At 41.8% G+C, this 17,478-nt stretch overlaps 1 protein-coding gene and 1 long non-coding RNA gene across 4 annotated transcripts in view; one reads left to right on the top strand and one right to left on the bottom strand.

Annotated features, from left to right (window-relative positions):
- LOC129711503 (uncharacterized) overlaps positions 1–17,478 on the top strand; it is a 32,721-nt gene that overhangs the window by 6,987 nt on the left and 8,256 nt on the right. Inside the window, exons 2-3 of the long non-coding RNA XR_008725854.1 lie at positions 14,948–15,099; positions 16,603–16,721. This is a non-coding gene — a long non-coding RNA (uncharacterized LOC129711503). The remainder of the gene's footprint in view (positions 1–14,947; positions 15,100–16,602; positions 16,722–17,478) is intronic.
- The window catches only part of fbxo42 (F-box protein 42), a 28,880-nt gene continuing 19,261 nt past the window's right edge, over positions 7,860–17,478 (bottom strand). For all 3 annotated transcript variants that reach the window (XM_055659147.1, XM_055659148.1, XM_055659146.1), the window contains exons 5-10: positions 16,554–16,707; positions 14,893–15,003; positions 14,100–14,196; positions 13,145–13,201; positions 11,892–12,008; positions 7,860–9,903 (exon numbers count right to left, since the gene is read on the bottom strand). In XM_055659147.1, the coding sequence (XP_055515122.1) occupies positions 8,773–9,903; positions 11,892–12,008; positions 13,145–13,201; positions 14,100–14,196; positions 14,893–15,003; positions 16,554–16,707 (1,667 nt within the window). In that variant the 3' untranslated portion in view covers positions 7,860–8,772. The remainder of the gene's footprint in view (positions 9,904–11,891; positions 12,009–13,144; positions 13,202–14,099; positions 14,197–14,892; positions 15,004–16,553; positions 16,708–17,478) is intronic.

Below are 17,478 nucleotides of genomic sequence, written 5' to 3' on the forward strand. Positions count from 1 at the left end.
TGCACCGGCAGGACATATTCTTAGAAAAATATCATTCCCAACAAGAAGGGATTAACCATATTTTGTTTAAATAAAATCTATACATTTGAAGCGCGATAAGATGATTCAGTGAAGATAATGCAAGCTACTTGAGAAAACTATGCTGTCCCTGGAGTCTGTAACTGACAACTTTTCTGACCTCCAAATCCATTTCAATGATTTTTCATTAATTCTCAAACAAATCTCTTTTTAGACATGGCTTTGATAAAGGATGGAAACTCAATGAACTACTCTCACCGATGAAATGTCAAATGGCCATCAATTATACTCAAGAAATCACAGATGAGAATGGACAAAATCGCCTACTTGTATAAAGCAATTACTGGAATTGAACTACTAGAAAATATCTGTTACTGTAAGCATCAGCTTGAGAAAAGTAAAAACCGACTAGAGCTTTGACAGTTTCAGACTTCAATTCTGCACCCTATTTATGTTCAAGAAGGAACTGCAGATGCTGGAAAATCGAAGGTAGACAAAAGTGCTGGAGAAACTCAGCGGGTGAGGCAGCATCTATGTAGGGAAGGAAATAGGCAACGTTTCGGGCCGAAGAAGGGTTTCGGCCCGAAACGTTGCCTATTTCCTTCGCTCCATAGATGCTGCCTCACCCGCTGAGTTTCTCCAGCACTTTTGTCTACCCTATAGTATGTACTCATTGCTGAGGTAGCTTCTCAAACCCTACACAACTTTATAGGGCATCAAGACCATCACGTGCATGTTTGACTGAAAATGTAGAAATAGAGTAACTTGTCACTAATATAATCAATGTGGGTGATGAGGGATCCCATCTACATTTAATTATCAATGGCCAATACCGTTATCTATCGTGGTACCCGTGGCAGAGAATCAGAGGACACCATTTCCCCCCCATCCATTGTACAACTCCTACCCACACATCCCACTTCTTTTTCACAATATCTATCATCACTGGGGTACAGGCTCCAGAAGAGCCAGGTATCCTTCCTTCAGCAAGTTGCCCAAATAACTATTCATCATATGCATGCTTCCTTGAGATGTGCCTGAGAGCTATTTTATCATGAAGAACACCCAAACTCCCACATACATGCATAAGAACCCTGGTTGATCTTTCTCATTAGGTCAGTACCATTCATTCCTTTTGCTAATCTGGCAGAGATCAGATAAAGCAAAAATAGATCAGCAATTGAGCCCTTGACCTTCCTTGGCAATTTAACTTGGCAATTTAAATGCATGGAGTATTACAACTGCCCAATTAGGTCAGTAGTCTGTTCAGCAACAATAATAATTCCAATCTTTCTTTAAACAATGTCTTTTTAATTAAAAGTTGGTTCATTTTTACAAAACTTCCATTACACTCTAAATCATGGACTCAGGAACACACCTGATTAGCTCATAATGCAAAACCACTGTTGCATTTGTGTAGAAATACTACGCAGATTTCACACAAGACCACTGTATAAGAAAAAAAGTTTCTGACACAAATAGAAATTTTGATAGGAAGAATCCCAATTTAGCACAGCTTACCATAGCTGATTTAATTACATGCATTCAACATAACAGTAATTTGAGAACAAAAGGAAGTTTTACCAAATCCTACTGGTTCTCACATTAAACTTACTATTGTTGAAATTTCTCAAAATCGCCATTAAACTTTCTCCTTCCAGTGAAAAGCTTGATTTCAAAATTTGAAGCCGATTGTGCTGTGGATCAACACAAAACATTGTAAAAAATAAAGGTGTGTTGGGTGGGACGTGGTCAGGGAGAGGGAGAGAAAATGTTTGTGTCTATGATGGGGTTGTCAGGTGGGAAGAGGGGGTGACAACAGATTATGTCTTACTTTCCAAGAGGACTGACGTGGGCAGAGCAATCGATGTTGTCCACATGGATTTAGCAAGGCTTTTGACAAGGTCCAGCATGGTAGGCTGGTCCAGGTTAGTACACACGGGATCCAAGTTTAGATACGAATTGGATGCAAAATTGGCTTGGTAGTAAGAGGGTGATTGTGGAGGATTGTTTTTCAGATTGGGGGCTTGTGATCAGCATTATTCTGGGTCTTCTGTTGTTTGTTTTATATATATATAATATATAAAATGTATTAATATATATATTAATGATATATGATGAAAACGTAGTTGGCATAAGTAGTAACTGGTGGTATAATGAACAGTTAAAGCGGTTCTCTATAGCGGTTATAACGAGAAATAGATCAATTGGGAAAATGAATAAGGGAATGGCAAAAGGAATTTAACTCTGACCAGTTTGAAGTGATGCATTTTTGGAAGATAAACCAGAGCAGTACATATAAAGTAAATGGCAGGGTCCTGGGAGTGTCGTAGAACAGACACCTTGGGACACAAGTACATGTTTCCCTGAAAGTAGCAACGCAGGTAGATGGGTGGTAAAGAAGGCATATGGCTTGCTTGCATTCATCGTCTGAGTAAGCAAGGAGTTGGGACATCATGTTACAGTTGTACAAAATGTTGGTCAGGCTGAACTTACTGTATTGCGTACAGTCTGGTCACCATACCACAGGAAAGATGTGATTAAGCGAGAATGGCTACAGAAAATATTCCCAAGGATGTGTCTGGACTGAAGGGCTCGAGTTATAAGGAGATTGGATACGCTGGGACTGTTTACAATGGAGCGAAGGAGGCTGAGAGGTGACATGATGGAAAGAGAGGCATAGATAGGGTAGATATAGACTGTTTCACATCTTAGCGGTGTCTAAAACTAGCGGGCATGGGTTCAATTTGAGTGGGAGGTGCTTAAGAGGGGACCTATGGGGTATATTTTTCGCACAGAGTAGTTGCTATCTGGTGTTTGCTGCCAGGAGAAGTGGTGGAGTTAGGAACAGTCATGTTTAAGATGCATCAGGATGGGTAGATAACTGAATGAGCAAGACATAGAGGGTTATGGAATTGCTGCAGGTAATTTGGCTTAGTATAGAAAAGGCCATGAAGGTCAGCATAGACTCACTGGCCACTGTGCCTCGTTAAGAAATCATTTGGAAAATAAGGATGACAAATCAAGTTAATGCTTTGGAGACTGAAGATCAAAGCAAGTCATAAAGATGTAGAAATATTTGTAATTAAAGATCAGTGAATATCTTCACTGCTGTGCAAATGTTCGTGTTCCATGTGTAGTGCCGGCCGCTTGCGTCAGTGCCAAATGATCTCTTAATCGGTGAAATGCGTTATTTCAATTTGTTGAGTTGTAAAATGTATATTGAGTTTCCGGAAAAATATTATTGGCACCGTTAAACACAGTATGAAGATATCTGACGCCAATTAATCACAAGCAAAGAAAACCCCGTTCTACCCAGTTGCTCTCCAGAAATCTCATCAGATTATGCTTTTTCACCATTTTTCATTTCACATGTACTCAAATATACTGCATGGAAACGAGAGAGATTTGTGCACTGCTAGTCAAAAAATCCTGCTCTATTCAAACTAGCAGCGGCATATCAGAAAGGTCATTAGTAAAGAAAACTAAATATTATAAAGACCGACTGTGATCATTTTCAGGGCATAGACCTCCGAACCTATGCAACTAACTGAAACCAAATGTAAATCTATCTAGCTGACAGGAGTTAAAATGACACGTTGTGTTACTACAGACCACCGTGCTGTTTCATAAGCACAAACACCAATTAAATTCCCATTCACTTTTTCTTGTGTTACCACCCCTAGTACTCCATAAACTCACCTGAAACATACACCTGGCAGCATATCTTATAAAGCAAATTCCATTATATATTTTGTTCTTATTTCTTGAGATTGAACATTCTGAATTTATTCATATCAGGTCTTAAATACACCATATTCTAGATTAATCCTTCAATGGAGTATTGGGAAAGAACAAAGTATGTTTCATTTACAAAACTATAGAGATTTGTGAAGAAAATGTTAAATGACTTATTTCAAGAATTCTTAATTGAATACAATGTCTTTTGGGAAATTCTGAGAATATTACAATGTGTATTTAAATATCTATCTTTCCTTTAGTTAGGTTTCTTTCCCCAAATTTGTCAAGATCATAAAGGTCAAGATTTGTATTTATCCTCATGGATTAACAGAATGGTCTCCCAATATCTGCTTGCTCTTAAGATCCTATGTGAAATATTGAGCCATTCCTGGGGACATTGGTCCGATAGAAAATACGTTCATTTGAAAAGACTGTATGATTCTGACTTGGGTAGTGGAGACTTATTATATGGAGTACAAGAGTTGTTCTGCTGAAGGTGACACTAACTAACTGTGTTTGAAGTCCAATATGAAATTTGACCACTTTGGATCATTAAACAAAAAAAATGCAAGGGGTCTAAAATTGAGAGGAAATTTATAACAGTGGCACTAGTAGTATTAACAACACTCAAAAGTTAAATGTGCCATTTAAAGTTAAATTTAAATCATTAAACCAAGACAATAATGAAAAAAAAAAAACATTGATGGAAACTGACCCTCAACAGCTCTGCTTAATACAACAATGGAGAGGATTTTCTGGAGGCGATAAGTAATCACATTTTAGGCTTTCAGCAGCTCTTTCTGTGTTTGGGGTTTATGGTGCAAATTTGTTTTGATATTCAGTTTCACAAGAGCTGAATTTGTGAAATCATCAGATATACAGACCAAGTGCCTTTCATACGAATATCAGGCCTGAAAGGCAAGCATGTGCAAAGAGGAAAGTACTGATAACCAAAATACAGACAACTACCACACAGCTAGCCATCTGACAAAGGACAAGACATTACATGTGTCTTTGAATCAGACTACACCTGTAGAGTGAACGGATTCATAATGGCATGGACCTCCATTTCTCATAGGCACAAATTGGCAGAGCATAACATTAAACAGACAGGGATACATGCTGATTCATATCTGGATAGAACCATAAGACATACCACCAGTACTCTTCTCACTGTTTGTGTTCCGACAACAATGCCTATTGCCCTTTTTTGGCCGTAGTGAGAAAATTCCCAAATCCTAACAAAGATCTGCCCCATCAAGTCCAATGAGCGAAATCAGATGATCAACCATTAACAAGGCCATAGTGCACTGTGGACCTGTCTGCCAGTTATCATTTTACCACATCTGCAACAAATAGTTAACTGGCTCAAAACATGTATGACCAGGCTTTAACCGTGTAGAGGCAGTAGATACACAACCGAGTCAGTGGCTGCATAAAAAGGGATGGATTCTCAAACTTTTAAGTCTCAGTGGAAGGATAAGTAAGGAGATAGGAACAGCTAAGTTTTGGGGATAAAAAATATTGCATAGAATTTGCTATTAACACGATTTTCGCAGTCAATCTCATCAGGAAAGAGGTCAACATAAATAGCACCAAAGCTGTGGTTATATCTGTGGGAAAATACAAATACATCTCACCACAGACCTACCTCATCAAAGCAGAGCATAAATTCAATGAATTGAAGGATGTAACATATTTACCAGCTATATACAGTACCCATACTGCCAATAGTCTTGCCATCAACCAGGAACACATCAAAAAGTAAAAGTTTTCACACCAGCTATAATTACTTGATTCGAATTTGAGCAGCATTTTAGTTCATCCCTATACTTCCCTAAAATCTGTAGAAAATAAATCAAAGCAGCAGGACTGGCAAAGGGATTATATCTGCAATTTAAAGCCCCATTATTGCAACATATTTGTCACCTTGGGCAGCAGCGCATCACTGCATGCACAAGTTCCCAGCAAACTGCAGCGTTCCGAACTGTGACAAGCTCCATTTCTCCAGAGGGACTCTCCCACGTCCTCAAGGACTGTACAGGATCCTTCTGGATTTTGGGAAAAACTCAACACTTTAAAATTGCCACGCTGCATTTTGTAAGGATCTGGCAACAGTAGAGAAACCAAAAACAGCAGAAAAATGTATTTAGCTCCCTCTACTAATGTCACTTTATATAAAATGTTGTGCATTTTAAAGACGTATTGGTTCCAGCAAATTGCAAACCATCACACACACGCGCGCATGCGCGTAAACCATTGCACGCGCGCACACACACACACACACGCACGCAAGCAACACACACACACAGCAGAAGGAGAGTGTGAACCGCTGAATCTAGTTGGATAGCTTTCTCGACTGTGTAAATCACAGGTCTGAACTCTTTTCTTCTAGATTGCCAGACAATATGTAAATGATTACACAAATACATGCTAGTAATCAAAACTTCCTTCTCCCCTCAAAATTCTTGAGTTCTAATTTGAAGACTCCAATCTTGGTCACTAGCTCTCCATAAACTGGAGCGATTTCTTCATCTGATGAACCTGCATTTACTGCCATCCATTCACAACGGGTGCAATTCCTCCTTCTTTACTGCCGTTGACTACATCTCACACAAGCTCCTCCATCCGCTTTAATTAGCAGTTTCTTACATGTGAACCAGTCATAAAGTGAATGAAACAAGAACTCCACGATTGCCCACAAAGACAATATGCTACGAGGATTGTGCACACATGCCTCAGTGTCATCTATGGTCCTAAGTAAAGCCACTCTCTCCTATGCTCACGAGGTTGAACCACAGCAGATCTCCTATGGAATGTTGCAAAAGCTGGGATTCAATGTTGTGATCTCTCTTCTCGCTGAAACTTGAGAAAGGAGACCGATCAGTTCGGTAAAATTATGCGGCAAGGTTATCTTAGCGCTCAAAGTAGCTTCAAGGGCACTATGAAATCTATAGGAGAGGTAGGTTAATTCTGTCTTAGATTTCCCTTACACAGTCTCACTCTGGCTGCTACCAAAGATACTGCATATGAAACTGGGATCTCTGTGCAGGGAATCACATGTACAACACACCACACCAAAGCAATCCTAAATGCAACACCACAAGAACTGTGCCTTGCAATAAAATGCCAGTAAATTATGCTATCATCGTGTCTGGGCAAGAATGAAAATTCTGCACAAAAGTAACAAGAAAAACCATCCGGGAAATGTTGCCTATGTAAAATTTGCAGCTTAGTACGCACTTCATCATGGCAAGTGAATTCCAAATTTAGTTTTTGTATCAACTACTGGAGATAATTATAAAGCAGATGATGGAAAAGGTGAATAAAAAGACAACCAAATTCCAAAGTGATTTCAATAACACATTTCACTGTTTATGGTGCAAACACCCTTATTATAGAACTGAGTGAAGAAGGCCATCACGTGTTGCCAATAGCCATAACCAAAAGCTAAACTGAAGTGGAAAGATAAAACGTTGGGTTTTTTTTAACGAAAGAAACCTGCAACCATCTCCTAGGAGTTCATTATGACATTGAAAAGAGTTAATTGAAATCAAAAGGAAATGCTCCCAAACCAGACAGCTCCAATGTTTAAATATACAGAAACACCGGTTTCTACCTCGACTGAAATAAAAGCAGTTTATCATATCAGACCACAGGCAGACTTTAATATACATAAGGGTTTCTGCCCAATCTAACTGATTACCACCACCATTGCACTGTCAGTAAAGAAGGCCTCCTTTTATTGAGATTGAATTTATTCTAAACAGCGGCAACAGGACTCAGTTGTGAGGCTTACAATCTCCCAAGCATTTCCTTATCTGCATCAGGACAAGTCCAGAAACACCAATGTTGCGAGGTTTTCTGTCTCCGGCCATCAGGTGCACTGATCAAGTCCAGAGCTTTCTCCCCAGTAACACGTACACGAGGAATGTTTCGCGAGGACAAGTTTTCTGTCTCCGGCCAACAATGGGGCAGGTGCACTGACTCACCAGAGAAAATGTTTTAGAGCTTTCTCCCCAGCTTTTATTAGATAATTTATTCTAAAAAGCATTCAATTTCTCAGTTTCCAGGCATACAATTTCCCAAATCATTTTCCTTATCTGCATCAGGACAAGTCCAGAAACACCAATGTTGCGAGGTTTTCTGTCTCCGGCCAATAATGGGGCAGGTGCACTGATCGATCACCAGTGAGGTTTAGAGCTTTCTCCCCAGTATGTATACGTACAACGAGGAATGGGCATTTCGGCATTCAATTGGACAAGTGTACCCGCAAGGCTTCATGCTACCATCTGCAGTGGACCACGTACATTAATCGTGTCCTTACTTTAAACTTCTCTCTTGATAATTACCTACACTGTTTCTCCTTAAAAAATAAATTAAGTGATAAAATGCAGTGAGAGAAAATGTAAATGCTTCACAGCACCTTTCATTAGCATGTACGTACGTGTTAACTCACTGGCTTTGGGGCCAACATGTGCAATTTTTGGAGTGATTGGTTTATGTCAATTAGTTGATTTGATACAGAAATTGTCACAGAGCAGACTGAAGATGAGAACCAAATTACTGAATCGCAAAATGACCCACCTCAATGAACAGGGCATTTCGTCCTGTAGATAAGCTGCAATTTCAAAACCAGGCACTGCAGATTCCTGCAGAATCGCTGCGCCCTGCCGACTCAACTGCATTTGCTTAAAGTAAGATCTCACCTAGCTAAAGCGAGTTTGCTTACTTGTACCCTAACCCCACGTGTTCGCGGCCACGGGCAGAAGTATTCACGCGTCACTCCTTTATCCAATTATTGAAAGCAGAAGCAGCTTTCGGGAAACACAGCGAGAATCAAATTAAGATAGATAAGTCTGGATATAACAAACTCACTGGAAAGGAGCAAAAAATTTGTGTTTTAACACAAACTTTAAACCACTTGCAGCATAGTTTTACAGATAATGTTGTTCTTGAATTCACAGCTTATGGGTGTGCATCAGGTAATGTGAAATACCTGCTGGCGGTGCATTATCTCTTAGCTCGCACAAAATACAACGCATTGGTTTTTGGATAGTACTTCACATTCTGTTTCTTGTCCATCAGTCCACCAAAAATGATCAATTCTCCCCTGCCTTGCACCACAGTGTGGAGGCTGGTTTCCGGTGGGCCTACAACCGACCCGCTGTTGAAAATTTTCCAACTAACTTTCCCCTTCTCTTTTGCATCCTTTATATCCAACACGTACATCTGCATTGGCTTGCAGTTCATACTCTGGTACAAGGGCTTTCCTACATTTAGCGACTGAGGTGGGTGGTGGCCTAATCGGCGTGCAATAGGTGGCAGTGCATGTCCATCTGCCTGGGCGGGTGCAGAGCGTTGCGGTGCGTCAGTACTGCTTGAACTTTGACCAGGGTTTCCCGGCGAGACAGGTGAAGAAGCAGGACTCGAGCTGGCCGGCACGGCGGACGTTGAACTCTGCGGCAACAAATCCTTCACTGCCTCCAGTCCTCGTCGAAGCGCTCCGGGTGAAACTGGACCCGAAGAAGCACTGGCGACGTGAGGTGGCGTGTGAATTCCATTGGTTTGCTCTGCGGCATTCCCGAGGCTAATCTCAGTTCCTGGGCTTGTCACGTTCCCCTCCACTCCGTGACTGGAAGAGGGTTTCGAATCCCAATTTACCAAGTCCTGGGACCTGTACGAATCTAATCCTGACTCGGCCTTCTGTTCCACTGGTGTGCTTTGCCTCGTGACTTGCGGAAGTACCCCAATAGAACCTCGAAGATCATATCCTTCCACCACAGCCGATGTGACGGGAGATCCTGGTTGCACTGGGCTATCCAAAGAACCAGATAAGGATACCGGGGATAATGTTCCACCATTTAAAACCGGTGACCTTTCTCCTTTCGCTGGAGATAGGCTGCCTTCCCGAGAACTGGATGTAGTCGGCCTGTGTGTCCTTGGCCTCAATGTGCCCCAGCGCCCGTTCACGCACGGAACTTCGTCGGTACTCCGAACGGGGGACTGGGAGCGATGTTCTCTCATTTCTGCACCAAGGGCTGGTGGCGTGGCACTGATGGGAGATGGGCGGGAATGTAAGCTGGGGCTCAGGGGGGCTCTGCCGCTGGGTGCTTGGCTGAAGACCACCACACACTGTCCAACCTAGAGAGTAAATGAGAGAGATTAGCTCATCTTGTTTATATCTATCATATCATCATACCATATCATATCATCAACTCAAATCAGTCCGCCTGCAGTCCGCCTGCAGTACGGCTGCAATTCTTCCTTTGATTCATTGCCACGCCCAATCCAGACGCTCAATCTCCGAGATATTTTCCATTTTGGTAGAGATTTCGCTTTTCTTTCTAAGTATCCGCTCCTCATTTCATTTCGTCGTGTTGAAGTACATGTTTTTAATCAAATCCTTCCCCCCCCAAGTATTTCAAAAATAAACACGCTTCTCCATTTACATGTCAGCTTCCAACACACTTCGAAACAAAGTTGCAAGACAGGAACACTGAACTTTTCACTGCTGCAGCAGGCAGGGATTTTTTTTAAAGAGGCAGGGCAGTGCTGGAATCTTACTTTTGAGAACGGCTTCAGTTCCATTGGAGGAGACGGGTGCATGGTGGAATATTGGGTTGGGGGATCACACCATTGGGGGAGCAGACCCAACGGGTCTGCACTTGGTCTAGTATATATATATATAGCATACATAATTTAAAATAAAATACCAGAATTATTCCTTTAACTCGCAAACATAATTCTCTTTCCACCCTTCCCAAAGGAATAAACAAAACAGGAATCCAAACACGAGCATAATAAGGAAGATAATAGGAAGTGTTTGTGTGACTGGCTGTGGAGAGCCATGTCCATTAGAGTGACATTTAACAGGCCTTTAGATAGGCACTTGGAAATGCAGGGAATGGAGGGATATGGATCACGTGCAGGCGATTACTTTATCTTGGCAGCCTGTTCGGCATAGACACTGTGGGTTGAGAGGCCTTTCCATGAGCTGTATGTTCTATGTTCTATAATAAAATTGTCACAAACTGGGATTGTTTGAGAAAACCTATGGTTAGTACTGAGATCTTAGTCCTCAATAGTGATACATAGGCTTCTAGTGAGTGGCACAAGGGTTCTGTGATAATATAGCAACCAGCAAAGAGAAGAATCCTACATTCAAACCTGTGTACTGGACATGATGTGATATTAACCAAAAGGTGGAGCACCACAAACAAGGAGTGGTTTTCAAAGCAGGCAATTGGTAATGCAATGGCAGGAGCCAAACAAGGCGCAGAAATCAAATATTCAATTGGAAAATTGGAATTCATATGATCTACAGGACTTATGGGAGCCACAATTAATTTGGGATTCAAGAGGAAAAGGGCGGCGGACCAGAGAGGGGAGGGAGAGGTGAGTCGGAGAGGGGAAGGAAATGAGTGGCAGAAAGAGGGAAACAAGCAAGAGGGAGATGAGGATGGAGAGCAAGAGTTAGTTTGGGGTAAGATAAGTAAGTCTCTTCTGTGGCAGGGGCAAATTGGATTAGGAGCAAGAGCAAGTTAGGGCCGGCACAGAGAGAGGGAAAGAGGAGTTGTGTCAAGGGAAGAATTTCAGCTATTCAACTACAACTATCATAGCTGAAGTGTTTTATTACATGGATTACTGTATATGAGCCAAATATTCTAGGTAATCCGATCTTTACTACATAAGAACATTCTACTTGATGAATCTACCAATTCCAGGTAAAATTGGTCAATACATCATGAATCCCAACCAGGATATATTTTATTTGTTCTATCACTTGTGGCATCAGACTTGAACCATCTAAAATTTGTTTAGTTTAACTTGGAGATACTGTGCAGAAATAGGCCCTTTGGCCCACCAAATCCGCGCCGACCAGCAATCATCCCCATTCGCACCAGCAATATCCTACATACCAGGGACAGTTTTACAAAAGGCAATTACCCTACAAAGGTGCACGTCTTTGGATTGTGGGTGGAAACCTGAGCACCCGGAGGAAAGCTACAAGGAGAACGTACAAACTCGGCATCCGTGGTGAGGATCGAAACGGGGTCTCTGGCGCCGTAAGGCAGCAACTCCACCACTGCGCCACGATGTGTTTAACAAAAGACATTGTTCAGGCTTACCCTACAGGCCGGGTGACACCACAACTCTGGCGCTCCATGCTCCTCATTCTCCACTTTCAACTGTTGCCATGTCCAGGGGGTCACGCTCATGTGTAGCAGCCATGCATCCTTAAACAACTGGTTGGGAACAGTGACCAAAGAAAGATGCTCAGTCATTTTTAGGACAGTCATAATTCAGACAGATTAACAATTCCAACATAACGCCTTTAAGACCAAAGGTACACAAAAAAAGCTGGAGAAACTCAGCGGGTGCAGCAGCATCTATGGAGCGAAGGAAATAGGCAATGTTGCCTATTTCCTTCGCTCCATGCAAAGAGTTGAACAATCACCAATATAGGAAATAGGCAACGTTTCGGGCCGAAACCCTTTCGGGTTTCGGCCCGAAACGTTGCCTATTTCCTTCGCTCCATAGATGCTGTTGCACCCGCTGAGTTTCTCCAGCTTTTTTGTGTACCTTCGATTTTCCAGCATCTGCAGTTCCTTCTTAAACACCTTTAAGACCAAACCTTGTAAACAAGGATAGACAACAAAATTGAACGCCACGCAGGGGATTATATTGAAGTACTCAGAAGTAGCTAAATTACTATTAAAATACAACGTACATGCGAGAATAGGACAAGCGCTAAACCAAGAAAACCAAATGTTTACCAATGTAAAATTGTTTCACTTCCCACCTTTTTAAGCAACTCCAGTTCGGCATCAATAGGCCTTCAGGAGTCATGTGTTCAGCATTCTCCTATTCCCCTGCCAATACTTTTTTTCTACATTTACTTTTAAATGAGATTGTTTCCCGACAACCACGTGATCTGTGCATTATCGGCCCATTGAGAATGTGCTTATTTCTTTCACTAATTCACAGAATACCTAAATGTATGCAGAGCTTTAAACTATTGAAAGGATTAAGTAACTGCACTTTTTTTTTTCTCTCTACCTGGATATGGCAAATTTATTTCACCATTTGTAACTAAGACTCCAAGAGCATTAGGTTTGGTGAAGATATCCCGGTTTAAGATGGCGATACTAACATGCACTGCAAAATACAAAGTGCTGGTGGAACTCAGCGGGTCAGGCAACATGTGTGGAGGGAATGGACAGATGATGTTTTGGGTCAGGACTGAAGAATGGTTCCCACACTAACGTCATTTGAGGATCCTCTCCACAGAGTTGCCAGACCCACTGAGCTCCTCCAGCAGTTTGTTTTTTCACTCAAGATTCCACAATCCACGGTTTCTTATGTTTTCACTGGTACTCACTGCATTGGGTCCTCCACAGCCTCCCAGGATCAGGATAGTTTCATGATCAATAATAATCTACAATAAAAAGTAAATATGTTTTGGTTAATGCCGCACAGATGTAACATTACTTCTGCTACTCTGCCAGCTACTTCAAAAAGCTACTTTTAAAATGTAGGCCACACGTCTGGTGTCAACCAGATGACCTAGTTAAAACCAAGAGTGAGCACGCCCAATAAGTCTGCAAACCAGGACTTGTAAATAGTTTAAGAAAGAACTGCAGATGCTGGAAAAATCGAAGGTAGACAAAAAATGCTGAAGAAACTCAGCGGGTGAGGAAGCATCTATGGAGAGATGGATAGATGCTGCCTCACTCGCTAAGTTTCTCCAGCATTTTTTGTCAACCTTGTAATAGTTCCCAACGTGATAAAATTCTCTTACTTTAAGGAAGCAAACCACAGAAGCAATATACAGGTCGAATCTCTCTAGACCGGCAACCTCTCTGATCTGGCAAGTTTTGAATCTGTAGTACAGATCTACGCGAATTAATTAATTCTAACTAAGATCTAAAGTTAACTGAGATCTGTACTCATTTATAGATAATTAACTTGGAAGTGCAGCTTTTTGCGATTTCAGCTGACAGGATTTCCAATTTACGGAAACTTCAGATAGCAAATAGTTCTCGGAACCCTGAAAAAAATCATTTGCTATTCCAGATACTCATACATCCCACATATGTCAGCAGCAAAACCCTGATATAATGACACCAACTGTGCACTGTCGATGGCTCGATTGTAATCATGCATTGTCTATCCACTTACTGGTTGGCATGCAACAAAAGCTTTTCACTGTACCTCGGTACAGGTGACACAATAAACTCAACTCAACATGAACATCTCAAATGTACATTTCCATTGCATTTAAAATGAGCAGCCTAGACGTTAAAAAGTGGAAAGATCGTCTCTTTTTCACTCACCTGGGACTGCCCACCCCTTGGATGTGGCATAATGCCTGACGTTGCTGGTTTGGACCAGGCCCATTGCTCCATATCCAAAATCCAGACCTCATTACTCCTGAACAGAAGTCAACGCAGTACAGGTCAAGATGGAAATAAGCGGCAAGATTTCAAAATCATAAACCATGCAAATGATTTCTCACCCAACAACCTTTTTAATCCAGGAAATGCCATCGGCAATAATGAACCTAGCCACGTCACGAAGGACAACTAATATAATTAGGCACTTCACATGAAGCAGCTCTGTGAACTCCTGGGAATCAATTCAAGAGCAAATTTACTCATCGTTTTTAATAACAGGAACTAGATTGCGAAATATCTCTGGTGTGGGAGAACAAAAAAAAATGTGGGACAAGCAGTCTGAATGGTGGGGGTAACCTAAATAAGACTGTAAAACACAGGAACAGAATTAGGCCATTCAGCCCATCGAGTCTACTCTGGCATTGAATCAAGGCTAATCTATTTTTCCCTCTCCGCCCCATTCTCCTGCCTTCACCCCATAACCTCGGACACACTTACTAATCAAGAATCTCCACTTTAAAAATAGCCAAAGTCCTGGCCTCCACTGCTGTCTGTGGCAGTGAGTTTCATAGATTCACCACCCTCTGGGGAAAGACATTCCTCATTTCCATTCTAAAGGTACATCCTTTTAATCTGAGGCTGTGCCCTCTGGTTCTAGACTCCCCCATACAGGATCTCATTGCATTGCATAGTTCCCATCTAATTTACCAAAAAACAAATGATGTATACATACATTTGTCGAGAGCCTAACGACCCTCCGAATACAATCATTTTATCTCCTATTACAGAAGATGAATGGCCAGCCATTGGAGGGGGTCCGTGAGTTGTAACAATGCAGTTCCACCTTCAAGAGAGGAAGGAAGAAGAGATTTACACTGATGAAAATACTCACAATTCAGTCTCATGTTCTGGCATACAGAAAACCACATTGAAAAGATGTGTAAGTAATTTTGCTTTAATGCATCACAGCCAGGGTTGCAGGCAGAAATGCTATTCAATGCACCTAGGCCGGGCCAAAAATCTGTTTGGGTTTCACATATTATGTGGTTTCAGCTTTAGGCTATGTCTCAACTCAGAATGCGCTCGCTCACTCCATTAACCCCTTGCTGACAAGATCTGTGTAGGAATGGTTTAAACTGAAGATAGACACAAAAACTGGAGTAACTCAGCGGAACAGGGTCTCGACCCGAAACGCCGCCCATGCCTTCTCTCCAGAGATGCTGCCTGCCCCACTGAGTTACTCCAGCTTTTTGTGTCTTATCTTTTGCTCACAAGATCTGCTGCGTATTTTACTAACAATGACCTTACGGAAACTAACATCTATTTTACTATTCTTTAATGAAGAGGTGTTATTCTCTAATATAAGCATCTTGATAACAAAGCATCTTGAGAATAAATGGTGGTCAGAAATGTTTTAATCTAAAAAAAATCACCCAAACTGTAATGAGGTTTCCTGCAACTCCCTGATTTACATACCTTTGGTATCTAAGCGTTTAGGATTCCCGAACACTGCATTATATACTTTCTTCACCATTAAACTGTAGTAATTACATTAAAAGCCTTGCTCCACGTGTTTAATCACCCAGGATGCAAGGTCGCACTAATTATTGTGCCGTTTAGTCATGTGCGGAAATCCTGGGGGGGGGACGGGGGGCACCCCCCCCCCCCCCCCCCCCCATGCTTTAAGAGGTTTCCAAGAGGCTTTAAGAGGTGGGGACAATCAATCCCCCCCCCCCCCCCCCACCCCCCCCCCATGTATTGTAATCCGGACTTCATCAGACGCTTTCTAAGGGCTGAATCGGCCCGTTCGCGGGGCCTTTCAGCGCCCGGCGCGGCTTAAAATCAAACTGCTGCATCGAGGCGATCCAGGCTCTCAATGTTGAAGCCCCCGCCGGCCCATGAAAGGCCCCGTCAACGGGCCAATTCAAGCCCCACGATTCAGGGCTGCTGTTGCTGGAGTTCGGAGTAAGTCACCAACCAGGTCAGCTTCCGATGTTACCGTCCACAGGGCCCACGGCCGAAGCCTCGCGTGTGTGCGCATGTGCGCGCGCGGCCACCAAGACATTGTGTCCCCTACCATGTTTTGATAGCGATTTCCGTGCCTGCGTTTGGTGCATTCCAAATAACACATTTATCTTTAATGCCAATCTTCCATTGGTTTAAGTTTGAGTTAATTATTAAATACAAGATTAACCACAAAACAGAATAAAGGAATTTGCCGGGAAAGTCAAACTTTTACATGGACTGGCAGGATGAGGGGTGCCCTGTGGTTACCAGATTATTACATTTAACCAAATCAGTGCATTCTCTTAAACTATACATTTGTTGCAATTTTCTCATTACATTCCAGTTTCGAACTAAATGAGAAATATTAAGCAATGATAAGTTCTTTACCAGTTTTTGGAAGGTGAGTAAGTATGTATTTCATCAAAAAATCTTTCAGGTTGATGTAGAGGGTAGGGGCTTGGCCTGGTCCAGCCTCCAAATAACACCAGAAGATCCTTGTACACCACCAACGTGGCTCCAGCCTTTGGAGAGGGATACGAACCTATGAACATTGAGGTACACAAACAATTATATTTCTGTGTAAAGCATCTTAGAAAATGTGAAATAAACAAACCTAAGCAGCCAGGACTTCTCCAGCCCCCAGTTACTCTTTAATGAAACGATTAATACCTCATGCTTAACACCACAACCCTCAAATAGAGAACATCGGAAAACTGGAAGAATTTTAACTTGGCATTGTTTCGCAAGCTGGAGTTCAAATGTGAAAATTGAATGATTTTTTTTTTTTAATCTCCCTAGTGTTGTAATTACAGCTATTCCAACTGATTAGACCCTGCCAGGAGTTGCAACATTAAATTTGGAACACATTTCAGGAAATAGATTCTGATCTTGAAAAGCTACACGTCATAATTATCAGAAAGATACTTGGGCTGAGAGGGTTAAATTGGTAGATGATTTAATAGATGTGCCTGGCATGCCCTTGAGTATAGAAGATTATAGGATGATCTGTTTAAGATGATTAAAGGATATGATATGATACGATGAGATAGAAATTACATTCAAGTGCAAAGATCAAAGCAAGGGAATGAAATCAAGATCAGATGCAGGCCATTGAACACGGGTGTGAGGAAACACTTTGGCTCGTACACAACGGATGCACACAAGATGGTATTCTGGAGAGAGTATTTTGGAATTGTTTTAGATCGGATGGAATAGTGGAGCAAATGGTTATCTTCTAATTCACCAAATAGACAAGATTCAATGGATGTGCGGAACAAAAAAGGTTGGAGAGAGAAGGTTAGATGCTGGAGGA

Source organism: Leucoraja erinacea, chromosome 30 (genome assembly GCF_028641065.1).
Source record: "Leucoraja erinacea ecotype New England chromosome 30, Leri_hhj_1, whole genome shotgun sequence".
Classification (NCBI taxonomy): domain Eukaryota; kingdom Metazoa; phylum Chordata; class Chondrichthyes; order Rajiformes; family Rajidae; genus Leucoraja; species Leucoraja erinaceus.